General features: G+C 45.2%; 1 protein-coding gene across 1 annotated transcript; it reads left to right on the top strand.

The window, feature by feature from the left end:
- Positions 1-11,761: 11,761 nt before the first annotated feature.
- On the top strand, positions 11,762-24,806 carry LOC139109094 (uncharacterized). Its single transcript, XM_070667907.1, has 5 exons — positions 11,762-14,823; positions 16,219-16,786; positions 18,426-18,831; positions 23,915-24,049; positions 24,526-24,806. Exons 1-5 carry the CDS (start codon positions 11,762-11,764, stop codon positions 24,804-24,806), a joined length of 4,452 nt encoding a protein of 1,483 aa, XP_070524008.1.
- The last annotated feature ends 215 nt before the right edge of the window (positions 24,807-25,021 follow it).

Below are 25,021 nucleotides of genomic sequence, written 5' to 3'. Positions count from 1 at the left end.
CCAAAAAGGAAAAATACCGCTCTTCTTTGCGGAAGTATTCTAGAGAAGTTAGGGAAGCTAAACTTTCAAGTTGGCGTAAATTTGTCACGAAAACCGGAAACAGAGAACCTTGGGGTTTTGTTTACCGGCATCAGGCCGATAAGTGTAGGACGGACGATGTAATCAGTTCACTTAGACAAGGCGAATGCTCCACCATGACTTTGGAGGAGACAGCCGGATGTCTTTTAGATGTCCACATTCCGGACGACCGGGTTATAGATGACACGCCGATGCAGCGTGAGATTCGCGAACGTGCAGTTCAGGCACCGGATTCGGCTGATGCCTCTTCGTTTACTGCGATGGAGGTGGCCTCGACGATTAGGACTTTCAAAAATAATAAGGCCCCAGGACCGGACCTGGTGGAGGTTAGAGTGCTTAAAGAAGCCTATAAGATTATTCCCGGTCAGATAGTTAGATTAATGAACGGATGCCTTCAGTGGGGCGTCTTCCCTGCGGTCTGGAAGAGGGGCTTGTTAAGAGTACTTCTGAAAGATGGCGGGAAGGATGAAAAGGATCCGAAGTCTTATAGACCGATTTGTCTCCTCTCCGTTATAGGTAAACTTTTCGAGAAACTTCTTAAATTGCGCCTCATGGACACGTCATTGGCCCCGGATGGGGTCTCTGACCGGCAGTTTGGGTTTACGCCTGGGCGGTCGGCGGAGGGCGCTGTCGTGGAGCTGCGTCGAATGGTCGCTGCCTCTGAGAGGAGGTACGCCGTCGCGCTGCTCTTCGATATTTCGGGAGCCTTTGATAATGTCTGGTGGCCCCTTGTATTAGATAGTTTAAGAAATAGGAACTGTCCTCGAAATGTCTTTGAGGTGCTGAAAAGTTACTTCAGTGACAGAAGAGTGACTATCGCGGGTAGGAATTTTGAGGTGTCTAAGCGACCCACCAGAGGCTGCCCGCAGGGATCTGTTCTTGGTCCGACCTGCTGGAACCTCATGTTTGATAATCTTTTAAGATTGTTAGAGTCATCGATAGGGAAGCAGTTTATTGTCTATGCGGACGATCTTCTAGTCCTGGTCGAGGGCAACTCTAGAGTAGAATTGGAGAAAAATGGCCAGCGAGTCACGAACGAGATTGTGGCCTGGTGTAGATCCGCAAAATTAGAGTTATCGGCACGGAAGACTGAGGCCGTTTTCCTCAAGTCGGCTGAAATAACTAGAGCACCGATAGGCAGACGGGGAGGAACGCGTCCGGATCGGAAAAGAAAAACCACGAGGAAGATCGCGCGATTCGATAGTAGGCCGCCGATTATTAGATTAGGTAATAATAAAATTAATTTTAAGAATTCGATTAGGTATCTTGGTGTCCATTTTGATAGGGGATTGAGAGTCGGCTCTCATTGCGATTATATTAGCGAATCGGCCGGGTCGCTTATGTCAAATTTAGGTAGAGTCGCGAAAGCCAATTGGGGGCTCCGATTTAGGACCCTCTCCATCATCTACAGGGGTGCGTTCCTGCCAAAGGTGTTGTACGCAGCAGCCGGTTGGGCGGACCTCTGTACGGAGAGGGATATTAGAAAGCTCCGGGCGGTGCAACGCCGAGCACATATTAGTGTTACTGGAGCTTATCGTACAGCTTCCTGGGAGTCGCTTTGCGTCGTGGCCGGTGCTCTCCCCATCGACCTGCGACTGCGGGTGCACCGGGCAGTGTACGATAGTAAGGTAAATAGGGACACCAAGATAGGTGACTTGGAAATTCCCGCAAGCCTTCAAAATGCGGGCAGAGAAATAGAGGCAGAGGCATTAAATATGTGGCAGACCAGATGGTCTTCTTCTGGTAAAGGTCGCAATACCAATGCCTTCTTTAAGAATGTTCGGGAGAGAATGCAAGCCAAATGGTTAAACATCGACCACTGGAGCACTCAAGTTCTCACTGGGCATGGCAACTTCGGAGAACGTCTCGTTTCTCTGAATCTTGCCGAAACCGAGATGTGTGTGTGTGGTAAAGGGGTGGATTCGGTGGAGCACTTCCTGCTTTACTGTTCCCTCTTTGATGCGCAACCAGTTCCTTTGCGTGACGTTGTTCCGGTGGATAAGTGGAAATGGCCAGAGGCAGCTGCATACTTCGCATTGTCTCAAGAAGCTTTTTCTGTTTTTGCCGGTTTTTGTAGGGAAACTCTCTGGCTGAAAAGCTTTGAGAAATAATTTTCTAAAATATGTTAGGTTAGCTTCATAGGAGCCACCAACTGGAGGATTGTCGGAGTCTTTCGGCATGGAGATGACAGCCTCACAACCATCGTGGGATACTGCCGTCTCCCGGTGGTCTCAGGATAAAAGGTTGAACGAGTCAGCTGGGCTGGCCGTTTCATTAGAGGGATATTAGGTAGGGTTTTAACCTATAACCTATAACCAATGGTCTCTTGGCCATTTCCTAACCTTTACCTCTCCTTTATCCCAAACAGGGTCAGAGCGAGTACCAGGCTTGGTGCTGATGGACAGGCCTCCCCGTGGTTCCCCGTGGACACGATTTGGTGCAGTAAGCGCGGTGTTTTCACTGCGTGAGTGGGTGGGAATAGGGTGCCGATTGTGGCAAGCTGCACAAGTTGTGACCAAACTGTCCATTTCCGTGATAGCCCACGGACGCTGCTGGATTTTTCCATCGCCCGGCTCGGGGCCGGTTTCGATAGATGGTGGATGTGAAGTTGCGTATGCCCTAGTGGCGAGGTCGCACGAGACGCCGTCTTCGGATGGCGCCTCTCACATTAAATGCCTATGTCGTGGTGCGCCGAGTGCCAATTTACCGAATTGTCATCTCGGCCGCCACAGTGTTTATCACCACACCCGTTGCGATACGACTTTTGAACGCGGTCTCGATCTCACGCCAATCGAGTTCATTAGTCGTTTTGTCACCATCACCGTCGGCAGCACTAGTGCTCGCGTACTCATCACCCTGGTGCACGTAACGTCCGTATAAATGTTTCTTGGCACCCAGGAGTCGCGCGATACTCGCCACCGTGGATTGCGCGCACCCGACGGATACGCGCGCTCGCTTGGCGCGGCTGCGTTCCTCGAGCTGATTTACTAGCTCGTCGCATCTTTCAGCCCAAGTAAAAAATTTTACCAAGGTGGTCACGGTGTTAGTCTGCAACAGGAGTTCACGCTCTTCCTCGAGGAAACTTCGATCCATTTTTTATGTTTATCACACATCTCGCGCACTCAAAAGTTGAAAGACAACAACAGTAGCAATAAGTACGACAAAGACAACGACATTAACGATAAATACGGCATTAACAATAAATACAACAAAACAACAACATTAGCGATAAATACAACAAAAAACAACGACATAAGCAAGACAACATTAGCGATAAATACAACAAAATAAAAAAAAAACCTACATTAGCAATTAACGCGAATGTAGAATCAAAGTACATTGCTCGTTCACGCAGTTGTGCACACCGGGCACATATCACACGAGATTATAACAAACGTTGCAACTTTGCAATTCGAGCACCACGTACCGTAGAGACTGTCATAGGATCCTACAACGTGTTTGCGAATCTTGAAGATGGGGTCATATAAATCGTATTGCATCGATATCAAACAAGAAGCGCACACGTTGTATCCTCGCTCGTCACCGTAATAAAAATATATAGCGCAAAATTTCGTACGCGGAGTAATCGCGCTTAAATTCTGCAAATTGATCGTTTTCCGCGTAGTATTTTCAACCGTTTCATCGTCGTCGGTGTTGCAGGCACTATCCTCCGACAAGGGATGAACCTTGTCAAATTCTTCATCAACTTCGATTTCTTCGTTGTTTATTTCGTACGTAGTCGTCGATCGCTCAATCACTAGTGAGATTCGCGCATTGTGACAAATGATGTATAACGAGTGCGTTATATTCTACCCCCTACTATCAATTAATCATGTGATTTCATTTCTTACTTTTTCTCGAATTATATTGAGTCATTTACTAATATTCACGGTATTAAAAATTGTTAGTAAAAAACCGTTAGTAAAAAACCGTTAGCTTATCTCTTTCAGATAAAAAATTCAGTTACCCTCGTCTAAAATTATTTTACAAACTTTTACTTTTCGGAATTAAAAACGTGACTTATTTCTTTCCGACAAAAGAAATGTACACCCATCGAATAGCAGCTACCCTCTGTTTTGCAGAGTCTTTGCGTTTAGCCGCACAGCCTTTGTTCTCTGCGTAGTCTATTTTATAAATGAGGGTTGAAGCGAGTGCACATATGTTTACGAGGACAAAGTGAGTGAGAACGAGAATGATAATTTTTATCTCTATAAACATGAAAACAATTTGGATCAAGATGAATCCTTCAACCGTCGAGCAGTCAGTTCTTTGCAACCACTCATCAGTAATTGATCGTCATCGTTTGTCACCAAAAATTGTAAGTATATATTCTTATATATTTTTATATATTTTTAAATATTTTTTAATATTTTTTAAAAACCATTTAATACATAAAAAATTTATAATTTTATACTTTTTTAATTTTTTAATTTTTTTTTTCAGTTGATTTCCAACATTGACGTAAGACAACTGTCCACTTGGCCGATTGAGGTACGCGTGGTACGCGTACAATCACCAACAATGTTTTGGGTGAAATTAATCAACGACGAAGCCTCTCATAAGGAGATGATGGAACGAATGGCCTTACGCATGAGATTTGCAGCACCTCAACTGATACTGTCACCGAATGAAATAATAATAGGAACTCTCGTTGCCATCCGCGAAGGTACAAAATGGCAAAGAGGGATCGTCGAGTACGTCGGTGCTACTTCGATTACTGTAAATTTTCGCGACTAGGCTCGCACAACTGAAAGAATGCCGCATGAATGTTTACGACTAGAGAGCCAATTCCACGAAATGAGGTGGCAGGCAATACCATGTGTTTTAAATGGAATCTTGCCTCTGCGAGCTCAGGTATGGATGGAGCAGGAGGTTGTGCACGCAAAAGTCATCATGGAAAAACGCGGGGATGGATCATTATCAATGATGTTCTCAGTGACAATGCTGCACTTGTTTCATACCTCAGGCGGACAAACGAAAAACGTGCCTATGATAGATGTATCTACATTATTTATACAAATAGGTATTGCAAAAAAAATTTAAATGGGATAAAACGCCGACTGAATCAGTTGCACCGCGAACACAGTGAAAAAAACAATATCGTTATGTGCTGTGTGTAAAAAAGAGTGTTAGAAAAGGACCTTAGGTTCGTTTATATAAATATCCGCTTCTAATCATGAGTGCATTTACGAACACACTTATAAAAGCGGGGATAGAAATCCAGCACGGAATTTTTTCATTGTTCGCTCGTCAATCGGACGGTGAGGATCTCAGAAAAAAAATTATCAGTCATTAAAGTGATAATTATCTATCTGCTCTTGTTGTTATTTTGACTCTTGTTTTTATAATTGTTGTTGTTGTTGTTGTATTATTCTCTGGTTTTTTTTTACCATTTATTGAAAAATGAGTTGCCGTGATTTTTTAATTCGTGTGTGCCAACGAGAAAATTGCAGTAAATACCACGAAATACGCCGACGTACAAAAAATAACTGTACTCAAGGGAGCTTTTGTAAATACGTACATTTTAGCCAAGATGAAGTGGATAATATTAATAACAACATAAGACTACACAGCAATGAGGCATACGAGGAATTGAAACGTATTGCGTATCTCCTACGAGAAACATACCCGGAGGAACAAAAAAAAAATCATGCACGCTAGATTTATTAGAAGAATGTATATGGGCCTGTATAGCGTGTGGAACTGCAAATGCAGAACTGCCAACACGTAAGTATTTATTTGTTACGTCCAGGCCGCTGATGGTTTAAGATAGGAGGAAAAGGATGAGGCAGGTCTGGGTAACTTGACCTTAAATTCTCGAGATACACAACAAATAGTGTACTCGAGATACCGTTCACACCTAAAGCTACGATAAGAGTCAATGTCTCGAGAGACAATTTGACTTCTTATTTAAGCTGCGTGACCGGTGGCCGCTTATCTTGATAAGGTGATAGAAGAATCACCTGTTATCAGGGATGGGGCCGGTGCGACTTAAAGCTAAAATAATCAGAGAAGTCAGATTTATAAAAAAAACAATAACAAATATATTTCCGTAAACTTACATAAGTGAGGTTAATTACAAATTTGACTAATAATATTATATTAAAATAGGAATCCACAAAGATGCTAATTAACTGGAGAGGAAAAGAAATTTGATAGGTGTGATTCTGGGAGTACGAAGGGAATAGAATGATCGGGATGATAAACGTAAATGACAGGATCGTTATCGGATAATTCGGTTTTGACTGCTGGAAGAGGGAAGGATTGAGGTTCCGGAGGTTCTTGAGGCGGGTGAGGATATGTGGATGCTACTTGATCAAAGAAATGTCTGTATCGGTGATTAGGCAAAGAAGAGAAGGGGGAAGAGAAAGAATGTGAAAAACTTGGGAGAGGAACCGGTGGAGGAGTAAGAGGGCTAAACGAAGGAAGGCGGTTCGGTGATTCGATCGGAGTCGGAGAATACGACGGGCCTTGGGCCTCACAATAATCTGCGTAAAGTCGAAGCTCGGAATAGCAAATTTTATAATCGTAGCTTCCGCCGCATGGCATAGAAAGCCTTTTAAGCTCGACGAGTAAATAATCGTAGTCGGATGTATGGTTTTTAAATTCAGCGGAAGAGCGTGGTTGCGTTCGGCTCACTATAAATGAGCGATTTAATTTAGCAATTGTAAATGGAAATTCGAGAAAATGAGTGTTGGACTTACTACTTAGGCGGTTTTTTAATAAAGGCGGATGAAGCTTCGAAATGGCCTTGGCGTCTAATCGTTCTTCTGGCGGATCGGGGAATTCGTGAGATCGGCGGATTAGTGCGTTCGGAGGATCGGCGGGTTTGAGCGAGCAGCTGGATCGGTTGGTTTGAACGGCTAGCGGAACACTCGGAATAATCACACACGAATCGCGGGTAAAATAATGTCAGGCACCAAGAGACTTTTTGAGAATGATGATCCGATCCGCCTGCTCGGGCTTTTTATACAATTCAAAAGGGCGTTGTCGCGAGCTTCGCTTATCATAGGGCTGCCTGAATCATTTTCTTGAATTTTCCATTGTTGTAGATAAAATTCTTTTCTTATAAATAATCTACTTGACTTTTCGTTTATTATTAGTCATCTTTATGGATTCAGAACGTTCTAGAAAGAAAGTTTATTTGTGCCGCGTGTACCGCTTATCATAGGGCTGTCTGAATCATTTTCTTAAATTTTCCATTGTTATAGATAAAATTCTTTTCTACTTGACTTTTCATTTATTATTAGTCATCTTTGTGGATTCAGAATATTCTAAAAAGAAAGAAATTAAAAAGGGCGTGGACGTAACACTTGTGATAACTTAAATCTAATGTACGATAATTTCAAAAAAGCTTTGCTACAAGCTTCTCTTGCTTTTATATCAAATATGTATGCTTCTAGCACTTTAAATAGAACGCATGTTAAACAAATTATAGATTTAACATCGGAGTTGCTAAGTAGTACATACTTTTCTTTGTTAAAAACTAAAGTTATTAATACTTTACAAATATTAAATTGCAGCATTGAAAATTTGCAGGAAATTAGTACTATGTTTGATGATTGTAAAAATATTTTTGATGGCCTGCATACCGAACATCAAAGATTACAAGTATTTCAAGAAAGTGATTGTTACGTAGCTCCTGTAAAATATATTATCGGTAGTCATTATCGGCCTAAAACTCGAAATAACAAAACAATATTAAATCATGAATTTGATTATGGCCAATATGTTCCTATGAAGGAGGTTTTAAAACGATTTCTTCAGTTGCCAAAATGTTTTGAAACCATCTTGTTAAATTTAAAACGTCTAAACAAAACGATAGAATCATTGACTAACGTTGTTCAAGCCAAAGTGTGGAAAAAGAAAATAGCTACTCATTTTCAAGAGAAAATTGTGATTCCACTTTTCTTTTTTTTTGATGACATGAATCCTGATAATATTAGTGGATCACATGCGAGTGATCACAAATTAGGTACTTTATATTACACAATAGCGTGTTTGCCACAAGAATATATGTCAAAACTGGAGAATATTTTTTTGGCTTGTTTGTTTTTATTGGATGCAAAGGTTCATGGCAATAAAAATTTATTTCGACCAGTAATTAAAGATCTTATTGATCTAGAGAACAACGGATTAATTATATCTTCTAATGGAAAAAGCGAACATATTTATTTTAGTTTATGTTTATTACTTAGTGATAATTAGGTATACACACTATTTGTGGCTTATCTGAAGGTTTTAATGCGAATTATGCTTGTCGAATGTGTAAGCAGCACAGAAATAATATGGCTACTGCAACTATTCTCGATCATAAAACATTACGAACACCACAAACTTATTCTGATGATGTCAACATCCCAGTGAGAAATGAGACACCGAATAAAGATCGAATCGACATCGATTCAATCAAATTTGATCGATGCTCACATCGACATCGATTTGATGTCGATTCGATGTACTATTTATCTGAATTTTAACCACAAAATATCATTTGAATATTCTAACATACTGTTACGCCCGGTATGGAGAACGGCGTGAAGCCCGCTGTCTTGGAGCGGCGCAAAGTCCGAGCTCGGTGACGTTCGGCGTGAAGAGTTTCGACATGAAGATTCCGCGAGTTTCAAGTTAGCTGTCACTCGTTGCTAGGGGACAGTTTGTTGTTTAAAAAGAAATTTGTTAGTCTTACCCGTGACGTTGACGGGCGATGTCATTACGTTAAGAGGTTATTTCATTAAATCCGTTTCTTTCTTAAGTCTGAGTTTTTCTTTACGGCGGGAGTGACGCGGAGTGAGAGAGAAAGAGTGAGAGCGCTGCAGCGGAGCGTGTGTGAGTGTGTGAGAGGCCGCCGCCTGAGTTTCACCACCGTGCGTAACAATACATACTGTACGTAAAATATTACCAATATTTACCAATATATTAACAATAATAATCACATATTACCACTATAACATTTTTTTTCGTACTTATACATTCATAGAATGTTTTTGTTATGAATAATATTGATAGACATATTTAAAAACTCATAATAATTTATATTAAACAATCAAATTAGTAAATATTGCAATGAGAAATATTATCGTTCCAACATTGTCTCTTTTCTTTTGATGAGGGAAGAAAAAGTAACCTGTTGGTGCAATCAATTCTAGTACAAAAAACAAATATAATGCTGCTCGAACTGCTCGAAGTACAAATAGTGCAAAGTGCAAAAGAGCAACATTGGTGTCATCCATTTACTTTTGGCATCGTGCATTGTGTGATAACGTGATCCCGTTACATAAGCAAGTTATCTTCAAAAATTGTGGTAATCCTTTTACTTTTTATATTAAATACAGTAGCAGTGATTTATTTTTAATTTGTTGAATATATTATTTCAGTGCGTTTTGTAATAATTTGAATTATTGGACTATAAATTCAATATAACCAGAGTTGAGGTTATGTTAAGTCAGTCCTTGTACGTTGTTGCACCAAGTAACGGTGCAAGGGGTCCGTCCTCCCGGAACACTTGTGTATTCGCGATGAATGAATAAATGTAGACTTTTTATGTAGCTGAGTTTTATTTCCTTCTGTCAATCAGTCCAGGCCTCGGGCAGCGTTACCCTGGTGTAGTGATTATATGAATGACCCGCGGGCGTTCGGTGGCCGCGGGTTTTATACGCGACTGTTGCTAAGGCGGAAAAGCAACAGTCCGCGGATTTCGGGCGCATAGGACAGTGACCGCGTTCGGTCATTGCCTATGCGAAAAAGTGCAAGGCGTCGATCGGTCGGCGGATTCCGCGATCGGAAGATCCGATCGACGCTGGTTGTTAACCCGGCCTGCGCCTTCGCGGGCGCGGCCTTGCTGTTGCCAGGGTCGGGTTACAACAACGTGCTTTTGGTCAATGCAGTTAATTAAGAGACAATATAAGCAGATAGTGGACCAAACGTGCTTCTACGAATATATTGACAGTGCTTTCATTTTCAAGTACGTAAATATGTTGCTGTATTAATTATTACATGGTATGGTGTTATTATGATATATAATGCATTGTTACTTTCCTATTGTTACTTATTATCATATATTCTTGCATGAACATTTTTTATGTGTTATCAATATCAAAATTTCTCGCGATTTTAAATAAAATCATTAAGGTAACGAATTATATTCTTATTCTAGCAATATCTTAATTTTATATATTATTTGGGAATTATTCTGGAACGCTACATATTTTCCACCTTATATATTTTCCTGTAATTCGTCGACTATTGAAAACTGATGTACAATGTCGGAAGATGATAGGCCTGTATCTTTTTTTCAATCGAATGTATTATTTATTACATGTATTACGTCTCCGACTCCGCGTCTCTTTTTTTCGACATGTATTAGAAAATTTAGTTAAGGGAAAGGTAGACCATAGTCCATTGTAATACAAAAGAAAACTTCAGAACCTTCCAGAAAGACAATTCATAAAACACTAACATATTCCGGGACAAGTTGTTGCGTGAAAGCATAAAAAACATGCAACAAATTGTAAACAAGCGCCAACGAAAACCAGACAAAAGGAATTTGTCTAGACATAACACAAAAAATCAAAACCTAAGGAGCTCATAAATATTTCAACTCTGATAGCCTGTCCATCACAGGAAAAGAAAAAATAACTTTTTCTTAAAAATGTAATTGCGCATAGATTCTGAGCCTTAGAAAAACCAAGGGCGCGAGAGACCCGTGATTACCGAAGTATGTGGTGCAGACAAAAACAATAAAATCAGGTAACACAATGCGTCGTACGGATGGTAGAAGTTTGGTTAAGGAATTAATTGTAAAATAAAGAGAACAAGGGACAATGTATGCGGTAGATGTCCGACGCCGAGAAAACGATCTTCTCTTGGTATCGATGACGGTAAACAGCGAATTAATAAACACCGCGGTCGTCGACCGAAAGAACGACAACACGACAAAGGCAATGAACTCCGAACAATTTTGAAAAGGTACGGCGAAGCCTTTGTGTTCGGCAGTATAAAAACGCGGAATTTTCACGCGACGGCGGCACTCTTAAAAACCTCGCAGTATCGGTCCGCGACATTTAATATACGAAAATAACATTGTTACGCGCGGCGATTGCATCGACGGAGATCCAGAACGCGGATCGTACCATATCTTTACTTTTTGTAAAAACTCAGCCGCGAGAATTGCGGGAGAATAAACGAACTAATTGACCATATAATCTACGTCATTCGTCACATTCATTCCAAATCCATCGCGCGTCACGCGGACGGCGTGACGCTTCGAACATTTGGTCCTTCGAGCCGGATTTCTCATATCCGAGAGTTGGCGACCGGTGTCCGGATCAAAGAGATTCGTCGGTGTACGCGGACGGCGTGACATCTGAGGGTCGGACCGACCGAACGAGAGAAGGTCCGAATTAGACCAGGACAGCAACCCACGGCACGAGACGGCACAACTGACGCTGGTTGCGGCCGGGGGGAAGGAAGCGTGTTCGGACGGGGTGGACGCAGCCGGAGAGACGAGGCCGCGAGCGGAGCAGAGGCAAGCGGGCAAACAAGGAGAGGAAGCGCGTACCACAACGGAAAGGGTAAGCTGTGTAGGAGCTGCACCAAATTGTTAGATTCTATTATAAGGCCCATCGGTGTCAGGATCGCTCGAGGAAATAATTGTATTTAGACGCGAACAATTTAACGGAAAATGTCCACGCCCGCGACTCCGCCGGTCTCTGCGGCAGCATTAAAAAGGCGGCGAGCGACTATTAAAGGCGCATGCACCCGGATCGCTGCGTTCGCGAACGGGTTGCGCGAAATAACAGATGAAATACGCGAACAAGCTATAGAGCGGCGAAATCGGTTAAAAGAGTACTGGGAAGAATATGACCGCATTCAGTCCCAGCTCGAGGAGGCCGACGAGAGCGAGGACTCCGAGCGGGTCGCGTTTGAGGAGGGTTATTGTAGCGTAATCGGGAGATTGTTTCGAGCAATTAACGTCCGCGCACCGGTCGGATCGTCACCGGCACCGAGCGGTGAGAGCGGAGGCGAGCGAGGGGTTCATGCGAACATGCGGTTACCGAAATTGAGCATCCCGTCGTTCTCCGGAAAATATGAAGACTGGTTTCCGTTCGTTGACACTTTCAAGGGCCTAATACATAATAATCAGGAACTTCCGGGAATACAAAAGTTCCAGTATTTAAAGGGATGCCTCACCGACGAGGCGAAAGCACTTATCGCGCCCTTGGAAGTGTCAGACGAAAATTACGAAATTGCGTGGAACACCTTACACGAACGATACAATAACAAGCGCGTTATTGTATCCGAGCATATTCGCCTCATGCTGGAACTGCATCAAATGCAGCGCGAGAATGCAATAGAATTAAGAAGCATTTGTGACGGGCTAACGCGACATTTAGGAGCCTTGAAGGCATTAAAAACCAAGGCGGAATCGTGGGATGTGCTGTTGATTTATTTATTGAGCGCGAAGCTTGACCAGAACACTCGCAAGGAGTGGCACGCGTCGGTACCGGAGCATGAGCTGCCCACGATGGAGCAGTTCATGCAATTTTTAAGAAAACGCAGCTGCGTTTTGGAATCAATGGTCCATCGCGACGCGCCGGGGACCACGAGGCGGAATGACACGCGGTCAAATGCAAGGGGCGAGGGAAGGCAGCAAGCGTTGCACGCCACCGCGACGGGAGGCAGATGTGTGTATTGCCGCGGCGATCACGCTGTTTACTCGTGCGGGGCCTTCGCCGCGTTACCGGTTCCGCAACGTATATTTGAAATACGAAAAAGAAATTTGTGCTTGAATTGTTTGAGATCTACGGCACATAGGGCAGCTCAGTGTGCGGCAGGCGGATGCAAAAAATGTAAATTGATGCATAACACACTGCTGCACTTGGGGGATCTACAAAATCGCGAGGCATCGGCCGCGGGAACGTCGGCGGCCGAGTCGACGGTGGCATCGGGCGAGGCAACGGTCTTGTTCGCTCGGCCAAGCGCAGGCGGGGACCGGGGGTATGTATTTCTGTCAACAGCGATTATAGATGTGTTTGACGGCAACAATCAGCAAAAAAGGGCACGTGTATTGCTCGATTCCGGGTCTCAAGCGCATTTCATAACGAAAAGGTTCGCGAGATTATTGAATTTAAATATGCGGCCTGTAAATATTACGGTGACAGGCGTTGGAAGGATGACCGCGCAATCTACATGTATGACGCGGGTCCGACTAAGATCGCGTACCGACTCATTCGAAAGCGAAATAGAGTGTATAGTGACGAACGGGATTACGGAGAAAATTCCCGCGAGCGCGATAGGGCGCGATGCAATTAAATTGCCGACGGGCCTAAAATTAGCTGACCCGCAGTTCCACCAACCCGGCGAAATCGATATGTTGATCGGCGCGGATTTATTTTGGACACTTATATGCGTGGGGCGCATTAAGGCGACGACGAACCACCCTACGCTCCAAAAAACGAAGTTCGGATGGATTTTGGCCGGGCGAGTCGGGGGCGCGCCGGGCTATATCGCGAGCACGTGCGCATCACATGCGGCTGTCACATACTCAGACTTGAGAGATGCGATCGAACGTTTCTGGCGAATCGAGGAGGCCGCGGAACCGGTGATCGGCACAATGGACGAGCAGCGATGTGAAAAAGAATTTATTGCGAGCGTGGCCACGGATCAATCGGGCAGATACATCGTAGGATTACCGATAAAAAATAAAATAATGACGACGGTCGGACAATCGCGCGATATCGCACTAAAGCGATTTTACACTTTGGAGCGCAGGTTGAGTCGGGATCCGGAATTCAGAGCCGTCTACGGTCAATTTATGCGAGAGTACGCGGAACTGGGCCACATGCAAAAAATCGATGACTCCGAGACGGGAAAATCGGGAGCGGTGTATTTACCGCATCACGGGATCTACAAACGCACCGACGGTAACGCGAAATTAAGAGTCGTGTTTGACGCGTCGTGCAAGACCAGCTCAGGGGTGTCGCTCAACGACGCATTACAGAAGGGACCGACAATACAGCAGGATTTAACGTCCATATTGATAAGATTTCGCGCATTGACTTATGTCTTCTCCGCCGACATAGTCAAGATGTATCGGCAGATTCGTGTGCGGGAGTCACAGACTCATCTGCAACGAATTTTTTGGCGTGATACACCGGGGTCCCCGGTGGTGACGTGGGAATTGCTCACAGTCACGTACGGGACGACATCCGCGCCGTTTTTGGCGATCAGACGTTTACAGCATCTGGCGCGGAAACACGCGGCGGACTGTCCGATAGGCTCGGAGCGCATCTTACGCGACTTTTACGTCGACGATTTGCTCACCGGAGCAAATACGTTGGCGGAAGCGAAGAGGGCGAGAAACGAGATCGTCGAGATACTGCGTCGCGGATGCTTTCGCTTGAGTAAATGGTTATCCAACAATGATGAATTGATTCCGGACCACGAGATGCGGTGCCGCGATCCGGTGGCGTTCGGGACGGACGCGGAAAGTAAAATTTTAGGAATACAGTGGGATCCGTCGCGTGACGAGTTCGGATTCCGGAATAATTATACTATTCGCGGCGAGCGGATAACAAAGCGCGGTATACTTGCAGAGATCGCAAGTTTGTTCCACCCGTTGGGTTTGTTGGGCCCGGTCGCGGTAGTGGCCAAATTAATTTTACAAGACACGTGGCAGTGCCAGCTCGGGTGGGAAGAATCGGTGCCACCGAACATTCACCACCGCTGGCTCGAGTTTAGACGGCAATTAACGGATCTCGATAAAATACGCGTCCCGCGGTGGATAGGCGGCCGGGGGGCACGCGGCATCGAGTTGCATGGCTTCTGTGACGCAAGCGAAAGGGCGTACGGAGCGTGCATATACGCGCGAACCACCGATGAGACGGCGCAATTTAAAACACAGTTACTAACGTCAAAATCGCGCATTGCGCCGTTAAAGGCGATATCACTTCCTTGGCTGGAGTTAAGCGCCGCGGCGTTGCTCGCCGACTTAATGAAAAGGTTCGGGCGGCGCTCGGGGAGGTGATAAACGGCGTGTATTTCTGGACCGACTCGATGATCACGTTGCAGTGGATCTCCTCAACGTCGCGAGCATGGAACGCGTTTGTCGCGAATCGGATGGGAGAGATACAGAGAATAACTAACATCGCGGATTGGCGACACGTGCCGACTGCGGACAATCCGGCCGACATCCTGTCCCGCGGCATGAGCATAGGGGAATTGATAAAAAAAAAAAAATTATTTGGTGGAACGGACCGACGTTTTTATCGGATAATCAATCGTGGCCGGAACGGACGCCAATAAAGATAGACACAGATTTGCTTGAGCGCAAAAGGGTAAACGCAAGCGCGGTCGTGGTCGGAGAAACAATCGTCGAGAAATCGTGCAGGGCTTGCTAAATAGATTTTCGAGCATCGAAAAAATAATAAGAATAATTGCCTACTGCTTGAGACTCGGCGGGCGAGGCACGAGGACGGCAAATGCAAGCATTACGCCGAGCGAAGCGAAGGTCGCGTTACAAATACTGGCGAGGAGCGTGCAGCAAGAAGCGTTCCCAGACGAATATACGCGCTTGTTAAACAAACAAGAATTGCGACCGACAAGCACTCTATTATCGCTGACTCCGTTTATCGATGAAGATGGGATCATGCAAGTGGGGGGACGACTCAGACATTCCACGATTTCTTACGACGCGCGGCATCCGATTTTATTGCCGCAAAAACACGAATTAACGAGACGCATAATCGTGATGGAGCATGAGGCGACGTTGCATTCGGGCGTACAGACAACACTGGCGGCGGTCAGACAAAGGTTTTGGCCGATTGCGGCACCATCGTTGGTGCGCGGGATTATTAGAAGGTGTATTATTTGTTTTAAATACAAGCCCATTACAATGCGAGCGAAAATGGCGGATTTACCGGGGAGCAGGGTAACAATTGCCCGGCCGTTTACGCATACGGGCGTAGATTACGCCGGGCCCATACTAATTAAAGAAAGCAAGCGTCGCAACGCAAAATTAATAAAGGCGTACATTGCGGTATTCATTTGTTTTACAATCCGAGCGGTACATCTGGAGGTCGTGAGCCACCTAACGTCCGAAGCGTTTGTCGGAGCATTAAAGCGCTTTGTATCACGTAGAGAAAGGCCCGAGTGCATATATTCCGATAATGGCACTAATTTCGTCGGAGCCAATCGCGAATTAAGGGAATTACGCGAGTTTGTAAACGCCAAACGGACGAAACGGGACGTTCACGATTATCTAGACAAGGGCGGGACAAACTGGAGATTTATACCGCCGCACGCTCCGCATTTCGGCGGATTGTGGAAGGCGGCGGTGAAATCTACCAAAACTCATTTGTATAAAATAATAGGCCGAGCACATCTAACGTTTGAGGAGTCTCAAATGGTATTGTGCGAGATTGAGGCGGTGCTCAACTCGCGACCGATGGCGCCGTTAAGTAGCGACCCGAGCGATCTCGAATGCATTACACCGGGGCATTTTTTAATTGGTGCAGCGCTACACAGTTTCCCTGTTCCAGACTTAACGCAGATCAACGAGGGACGACTGTCGAGATGGCAACGAGTGGAACAACTGCGGCAACATTTTTGGCGACGATGGAGCAGAGAATATCTGCACACCCTGATCCAGAGGACTAAGTGGCGCACGGACCAGAAAGAAGCTGTCCACGAGGGCCAACTGGTCCTCGTACAACAACCCGGGCTCGGTCCTCTCCAGTGGCTGTTAGGGAGGGTGGTTAAGCTTCACCCGGGGAATGACGGCGTTGTCCGCACTGTCACCATTCAAACTAAAGGAGGGGAAATCACGCGGCCCACAATAAAAATCGCGGTCCTCCCCGACCAAAATTAAATGTATGCCCGTTCAAATCGTACGTTTCAAACAAATCGCGACGACGACACCCTCGCTTATCGAGCGAAATTGTTGAAGAGAATTCTTCAAGGCGGGCGGGGTGTTAAGGAATTAATTGTAAAATAAAGAGAACAAGGGACAATGTATGCGGTAGATGTCCGACGCCGAGAAAACGATCTTCTCTTGGTATCGATGACGGTAAACAGCGAATTAATAAACACCGCGGTCGTCGACCGAAAGAACGACAACACGACGAAGGCAATAAACTTCGAACAATTTTGAAAAGGTACGGCGAAGCCTTTGTGTTCGGCAGTATAAAAACGCGGAATTTTCACGCGACGGCGGCACTCTTAAAAACCTCACAGTATCGGTCCGCGACATTTAATATACGAAAATAACATTGTTACGCGCGGCGATTGCATCGACGGAGGTCCAGGACGCGGATCGTACCATATCTTTACTTCTTGTAAAAACTCAGCCGCGAGGATTGCGGGAGAATAAACGAACTAATTGACCATATAATCTACGTCATTCGTCACATTCATTCCAAATCCATCGCGCGTCACGCGGACGGCGTGACGCTTCGAACAAGTTTCCCCACCATCTCTTTTTAAAAATGATAATAAAATTCTGGAAGGCTCGGAAGGGATAACTCCTTGAAGCGGGGGTATTTTGTAGACATCTTATTCCTAAAAACCAATGGATCTCGGGAACTCCTCACCAAAATCTAGAAACTAAGGGCGAAAACTTAGAAGTTTAAGAAAATAGAGAAGGGATGGGGTGCGAATGCCCAATAATTGTAAGATAGGAAAAGTGGAGGAACAAGCTCAGCAAATGAAAGATTTGAATTTCAGAAAAGTGAAAATTCGGAAATAGTCCTCCCCTTTTCCGAGCTTATAGAATCTTGTGTTTTGGCGGAGCACGCTCTCTTGCATCCCAAATAGCAGCGAAAACGTTTCTGTAAACTATCGCGAGTGCCACTCAGTGCAAGATCGCAGAACACGCATTAAGAAAAAGCATCGAGAAGATCTCCTAAAAGTAAGTTTTAACGATTAATTATGTATTGTGGCGAAAATTGATTCCACTAAATGTATTGTTTAAATCAAGTGTTCTTTAATTTCAATCAAAGAGAGAAGGGAGTGTCCGAGTCGGAGTTCCGGAGTTTTGATTTTGTTCGTTGGATTCCGTGGTAAATCGAATGTGTGAGAAAAACTGCTTCCGAATATCGGCTAAGATACGCTGTCGAATAACCAGCAACTTACTGTGGTTCACGCCGCGAAATATTGCTGGAAGTTTGGCGACTATCCACGGCTAAGGAATTGGCAAGCTGTTCTCGCCAGAGATGAACTACGGAGATTCATTCATGGACGAGTTAAAGGCTTTAGAAATCGTCGGTGACGAGTCTCCTTCGACCCTTTCTTTGTTAATCTCGTAAAATTTTATTCAAATAAAATTAAAATTAAATTGTAAATTTTAGTGGAATCCAATAATAAAAAAAACTTTAAAGGAGAGCCGGGCGCGAAGAAATAAACAAATCCGGAATCTAAGGGAGTTAGTACGCCGGTTCTTTATTCAGTATTTGCTCGCGGTGGCGCCAAGCGAGGAGGTGTTTGTGTCTCCTGCGCGTAACGAGGAGAGACCGTCGTCCCCACGTCCGGGCGCTTCGCCACCGTCGCCCATCCATGGAGACCCGGAGTCGCTATTCAGCTATTCTCCTCCAGAGGAATCCTCCTCCGACTTCATAGAAAATATCCACACAAGTCCTGACAACACCTTGGACATCTCGAGACAGTCCACGGAGTCGGGATCGGAACAATTCCGCCCCACGACTCCATCCCACACCCTCGATTCATCCCTCATCTCCGAACCACGGTTTCCTGGAGGTGAGCCTCGCGCCTGTTCTTCTCCTCTCTCACCGCCTCCTTTTCCGTTCGAATTCGAGGAAGCTGACTCTCTGGGCGAAGATAAATCTATCTCTCTCCCAGAAATAGACTTCTCCAATCAACCTCCATCTTCCGCACGGAGTATCGGGGTTCTCGAGGAGCATCCGGAACCAAGAGAGGTTAGAGACCCTTTCTTGGAGCTCCTTCGCAGGGTCTGTACTCCGTGGACAGATCTTGTTCCGGAAAGGGCCTACTCCATCGGCCCCGACCATATTGAACCCGAAGAGATCAGGAGACAGGTGGCACGTTCTACTCCTGATTTTCATTTTTTTATTCATTACCCCGGGGTGGAATTTCCTTTCCTGGCCCCGATGCGGCTAGTCGACCTCGTATTCCCGAGGACCACAGCGAGGGTGATAGAAATCGAAGAGATCACCCTGGATTGATTCACCGTCATATTTGTTAAAAAACATTTATACATAGACACACACACACATTCTTGTAAATACACTCTGTTTTTCTATTACAATGTTAAAATTATACTTATTAATTATGTTGAGAAATAACTTTATATTAAAATATTATTATTCAAACTGAGTGTGCTATATTGTAATCTAATATTAAGTAAATGAAACGTGCTTTATAATCAAAAAGAGTGTGATGAACCTTAGGAACAAAAGAAAGAGATTCAGATGAATCATAAGTACGTGCGTTAAAGAAATTGTATCCCTAGATTAGAGACAAAAAAACGATAGGGCCAGCGGGCCACTAAATAAACCGGAGCATCTCAGATGCATTGGAAAAGCCACTCAGTGAACATCGTATGAGTACAGTGTATCTCCTTTGTTAATTATACTTTATATTAAATCAAACAATTAAATCTTTTTGCTCCAAATTTATTCATCCAACTCTACAAATTAGATTAAAACCATTTTCATATTTCTTAATTTTTTTTGCCAGAACGTTAATTCTATTTTTATATTTAACGAAATAATTAATATTAAAATTGTTAATTCTGCCTGCCAAAACAATAAATCTCGTTTATAATTTTAAACGTAATGATTAGTATTAAATTGGTTAATTTTGTTTTGAAAATTCTGAGTTAATCATTTAATAATTACCCCCATTATTCTCCATAAGCGAATAATCACGCCTGATTCTATCCCAGAGAATAAGGATTTACCTCCTTTCTCTAAAAAAAGAACCAATTACGCGCTCAATCTAAATCTGAAATTCTTGAATATCTAATCTGCGCGTAAAATAGCGTGGATTCGAATCTCGAATCCCACGCAAAATTCGGTGGTGCGTCAACTCCCTACCTTACCCACGAATACCTTTTCTGAGGATTTCCTTCAAATAACCATCTAATAAAAATATAATTTTCCTGACGTAACACTTGTGTTCTTTATTTTATACCTCAATATTGTATTTTGCATGTTATTTAAAGTATATTACACAAAGATGTTTTAAAAGATCTTTAAAACGCAAAGTGTTACTGCGAAAACGAGAACGCGAGTGCTGGGAAGTTTTTTTGCAATTATAAAAAAGAGAACTGATTAATTTGTTCTTATCTTTGAGATGCGATTTATTCTTGCTTTATTACAATAAGAATCTAAGCTGATTCGCGATGTTAGTCGTCGAACTAGCGTAGCGAGACTGACGCTGGGTCGGAAAAGTCGCTTGGATCTGCAGCGAGATCCTTTGTTCTAAATGTTATCTTCGGGGGTTCTCGACGCTTGGGGAACCAGACAGCTCAATTTTCATATGCGCTTGCTGTCGCCAGGCCCAATGATAGGGCATGCAATAAAGTTTTAAACGATTTCTTTTGTTAGCGGGATCCTACGCCGAAGATCTCATATTAACAGCGCATCGCTAGGGCGTCAGAAATATTATACACAGTTTTAGGTTCTTTTTCAACACAAAGTACAAAAGATTATTACAAAACGCCTAAGACTTGAAAGTATTTGTGATGCTTTGAAACAGCAATTCTCTAATAATGACAGTATTGATGAAATAAAAGACAGTGTTACATCTAGTAATGAGTCATTTGATGATGTTACTGATAATGTCATTCTTGACAATAATCAGACTGAGCAAAATAATGTTAAAGATATCGAACCTGCGCTAAATTTTTCTGACAATGAACCTAATAATGTTCATGTTAATGATGTGTCACGATATCTTCCCTCGTCCGCGAGGGAGAGAGTCGCGATCAAAAAGAGACGGCCGTGCACGGACGAAAATCCGTGCACCGTCATGACACGAGGGATAGGGAGGGAGGAGGGGTCGCGGTGCCTGGACCGTATTCCGGCGCGGGACGGCGGGATCTCACACGAATTCAATTTTGGGCGCCAGGCACGGGCTCAGCCGTGCCGATTTTTATCCCGGATCAGCTATCCGTTCCTTGACAATTAACACCGAACTCGAACCACCGTCACGCGCGGGGACTAGCTCATCCGAACGGAGAGGGGCGGGGTATTACAGACGGAATTTCTCGGACCGGCGGAAATGACGGCACAAAATAATAGGTACGCGGACAAAGCGAATACAATTTTCAATCCGTTTATTAACACGCAACGGAACGAGACAAATATGACGAGTGACAAAAAAAAATAACAAAATTATCATAATCGTACGCGGGCTCGATCTTTGTGCAATCACCTAGATCGCGGCTTTAGTTTGAAACGACCGTAATTCGTGGCCGCGAATATCGTGCAAGCCGGAGTGCCCGGACGTGCTCGCCGGGCGGACAGGATTCGCGAGAGAATTGATAGGTCCGAAAATGCACGAGACGTGGGGTGTAACAATTAATTGAGGATTTATTCAATTAATAAAACAATGTACAATAAGCCAACTGTAACGAACGCGTGGTTGAGACGTCGCCGGACAAACACGAATCTAACAGAACGTTTACGATAACGCGGTAATTGGCGCGTGTATGCGCCGGATCGGTACGGCGGTAATCGATACGCGGATCTATGACGGGCGGGCCGTTACAAGTTTTTGGCATCCGCCTAGACAACGCCCTAACGGATCGCGGGGCTAGCGGCGCGAATATGTCCCCGAGTCGCGGGCCTGGGCGGGGCCTGATCGATGCACGCGGCGCGAGACGCGGTGATCGACCTAACTCTTAAATCGCGACGCGAATGCGGTTTTTGGATAGCGGGGAGGATGGAGCACCTGTTCGGTGTTGCAGTAGCCGAGAATACTCGGCCGAGGCGGAGAGCTCTCCACCCCGGGTTTGTGCAACGGTGCGAAAGGATATTTTCGCCTTGGCAAACCGACTGTAGATCCGGGATCGAGATCGCTCGAAGGAGGCGAAGTGCGCTTCACCCCACGAGCCGGTCTTACGAGTCTAGACTTGCGTTCGGCTGTTAGGAAGATTCCTATGCGGTGCAAGCGTCAGGAGTTCCTGACCGAGACGGAGTTCGCTCCACCCCGTTGTTCTGCTTGCTCCAGGAGTCGGTCGGTCCGGATGTTCGCTGTGAGGCGAACGGAACGATAACGGTGCGCGACTTTTCCGAGTTCGCCTTTTTATCTGGAAAAAGGCGACGTCCGGGGGTATCCTGGTACGTGGCGCCGGCCGCGGTATTCCGCGGTACCGTGCGCGTCGCGCTCGATCGGATGAGCTCGGGGCCGCTCGGGTACGTCCGTTCCGCGGGACTTTGCGCGTTACGCGGCACTCGTTATAATTTACATATCTCGCACCGATGATCGGTTTCTTCGGGAGCCCCCGCGCTCCCTTTCCTGTCCGAGAGGATGGTCGTCTCGGCCGTTCTTCTCCGGGAACGATGCTTATTCCGGGGGCATCGTTACAAGTTCGAACCTCTGTTAGATTGCCACAAGGGTCCCCCGTGAACCTTGTTCTCCCAATCTCTCGCGTCGGCCCTGACTATTTTGGTTGCCGGCCACGCGTCTCCCTTGCACGCGACGTGCCTCCACGGGACACCACAACACGAAAGAATATACACGAAAGCTCGCCCGTCGTTAACGAAATCGCGGGATTTCAGTTCCCGACCTCGGCCGCTGCCGAGGGCTCTCCGTGCGGACGCGGTGTACGACAGCCTCTCAGATCATTACAGTTCTTATCGCAAATAAATCAGGTCGGCGTCTCCCGCGGGGCCCAGCTACCGGCCTTCAGACGCCCGTCGACTGCCACTCTCTAACTTTAAGTCCTTGCCTTGCGACAAGGATCCACCAAATTCTCTAGCGGGCCCGCGTGCCCGCTCTACGTGGCCGGGTCTCGTCTGAGCCTATGCCGGTCTCCTCGGGAAGCGGAGGGTCTCACAAAATAGTATTTCCGCTATGCGGGTGGAAGATCTCACCGAATACGCGTCCAGGCCTTCGAGTCGTCCTCGCTCTCTCGCACTCTCTCTCGCTCTCGCTCCTATCGTCTCCCCTAGCTCGGTCTCGCTTTCGCTCGCTCGTTCCTATCTCGATCGCTTTGGCTATCGCCCGCCTCGGTTGCCGGTCTACACGAAAGAGAGCGAGGACCGCGCAAATTTTCGGCACGAGGCCCGGCGTATCCCCACTCTTGCGTCTCGCGGATTTTTCCGCGCGCCACGCCGCCGATTTCCCGCGAGAGCCGCCGCCCTCACAGGGCCCTATTGGTACTAATAGGTTGGCGCGAGCCTCGGATCATCCGCGGTCGTGTTAATTTCCTCGCAGGTTTCTTCCGGCGCCGAGATGCGTAGGCGGCGGGTTTTCTCCAAGGCCCTCGAAATGGGTGGCCTCCTATCCCGGGCCCGTATCTGGTCATCCTCTAGTTCGGACGCTTGCGCCTCCGCGTATAATCCGCTCCGCTCGCTCCCTCCTCGGCCAGGACACCCCACAGTCTCGGCGACATACGGTAGCAACATAATACGCAAAATCGCGATCGTTAATTTTTGTCTCCCAATTAAAGATAAAATCCCCGGAGATTTCCGCAGCCCCTCCTCGCTTTCCTCTCTATCGCAAATTTTCGCGACGCCGCTACGCCTTTGTGACGGTCGTGGGGAGCTGCGACGAAGCAGCGGAAGCCGCCACGTCACAGATGACATTAAAAATATTTATGACAATGACAGTATCGTTTTATCACAAACAGAGGAAGTTGTGGAAGAGTCTGTCAGTTCTACTAAAAGTACATCATCAAATGAAGAACAAAGGTTTCATTTTGTTAATGAAAACGAGAAAGCTGAATATGATAAAAATGCAATACAAAAATGGGCTTGCAAACCAGGTAAACTTTCTAAAAGAAAGTTAGATAGTTTTCTTGCTGCACTTCATCCAGCATTTCCAAACCTACCTCTTAGTTATAAGACTCTTCTTGAAACCCCTAACATTAATTTGACAGCAGTTAATGGTGGGGAATTATGGTATAAAGGAATAATATTTAATTTGAATAATATGAATTTAGAAGAATATTTATTACGTTTTAATGAAATTGTTATCGATATTAATATAGATGGACTCCCTCTCCACAAAAGCTCCTCAGTTAAATTTTGGCCTATATTAGGAAGACTTGTGAGAACTAAAAACAAACCGTTTATTATTACAATTTTTAGTGGAAAAGTTGATTCATTAATTCGAAACGGTTATGCAAGCAATAATATTTCTTATAAATTTAGTATTCGTCATTATATTTTGGATGCACCAGCCCGTGCGAAAGTAAAATGTTGCATTGAGCATTGTTAAAAGATTTGAAATGCTAATTAGTTTTATCACCGCCGCGGAGGCAGCACCTCGCGGCCGATCACCGGCAACAGATCGATATCGATCTGTCGTTCGATATTTTGTTTCCGATTCTCGAAGGCGTTGCCGGCTCGAGTATCTCAGTGTTCACTCTGCTGTGCCTAGCATCGTCTCGTGTGCAACGAAGCTCTTTGTGCAACTCTAGAAGATTACTCATAGATCGACTCATCAGGAAGACTCAAGCCATTGTCTACAGTGCAACTCAGCCAGTGCATCTTCGCCGTGTGCAAAATTCGACGAATTGACCGGCAGACATCATCCCGCAGCACGAGGCGTGTTGAACCTCGTGTTCAGTTACTTAAAAGACTTCGCAGCGTCTTAGCTTCAGAATTTATATAATTTTGCTTGCAGTTTCAACTCAGTGCGAACTCTAACAAAACTCTCAACTCAACCGTGAACTCAGTGAAACTCATAATAAACTCAGTGCGGATCTCACCGGGCGAACACGTGTTCACCGCGT

This window comes from Cardiocondyla obscurior, linkage group LG16, assembly GCF_019399895.1.
Source record: "Cardiocondyla obscurior isolate alpha-2009 linkage group LG16, Cobs3.1, whole genome shotgun sequence".
Classification (NCBI taxonomy): domain Eukaryota; kingdom Metazoa; phylum Arthropoda; class Insecta; order Hymenoptera; family Formicidae; genus Cardiocondyla; species Cardiocondyla obscurior.
This window is presented reverse-complemented; position numbering and strand designations above follow the sequence as displayed.

Coding starts and splice junctions, on each gene's coding strand:
- LOC139109094 (XM_070667907.1), top strand. CDS start 11,762: ATGTCCACGCCCGCGACTCCGCCGGTCTCTGCGGCAGCATTAAAAAGG. Junction 14,824..16,218: donor CGCTGGCTCGAGTTTAGACG/GCAATTAACGGA, acceptor TGTATCACGTAG/AGAAAGGCCCGAGTGCATAT. Junction 24,050..24,525: donor AAAATGGGCTTGCAAACCAG/GTAAACTTTCTA, acceptor AATGCTAATTAG/TTTTATCACCGCCGCGGAGG.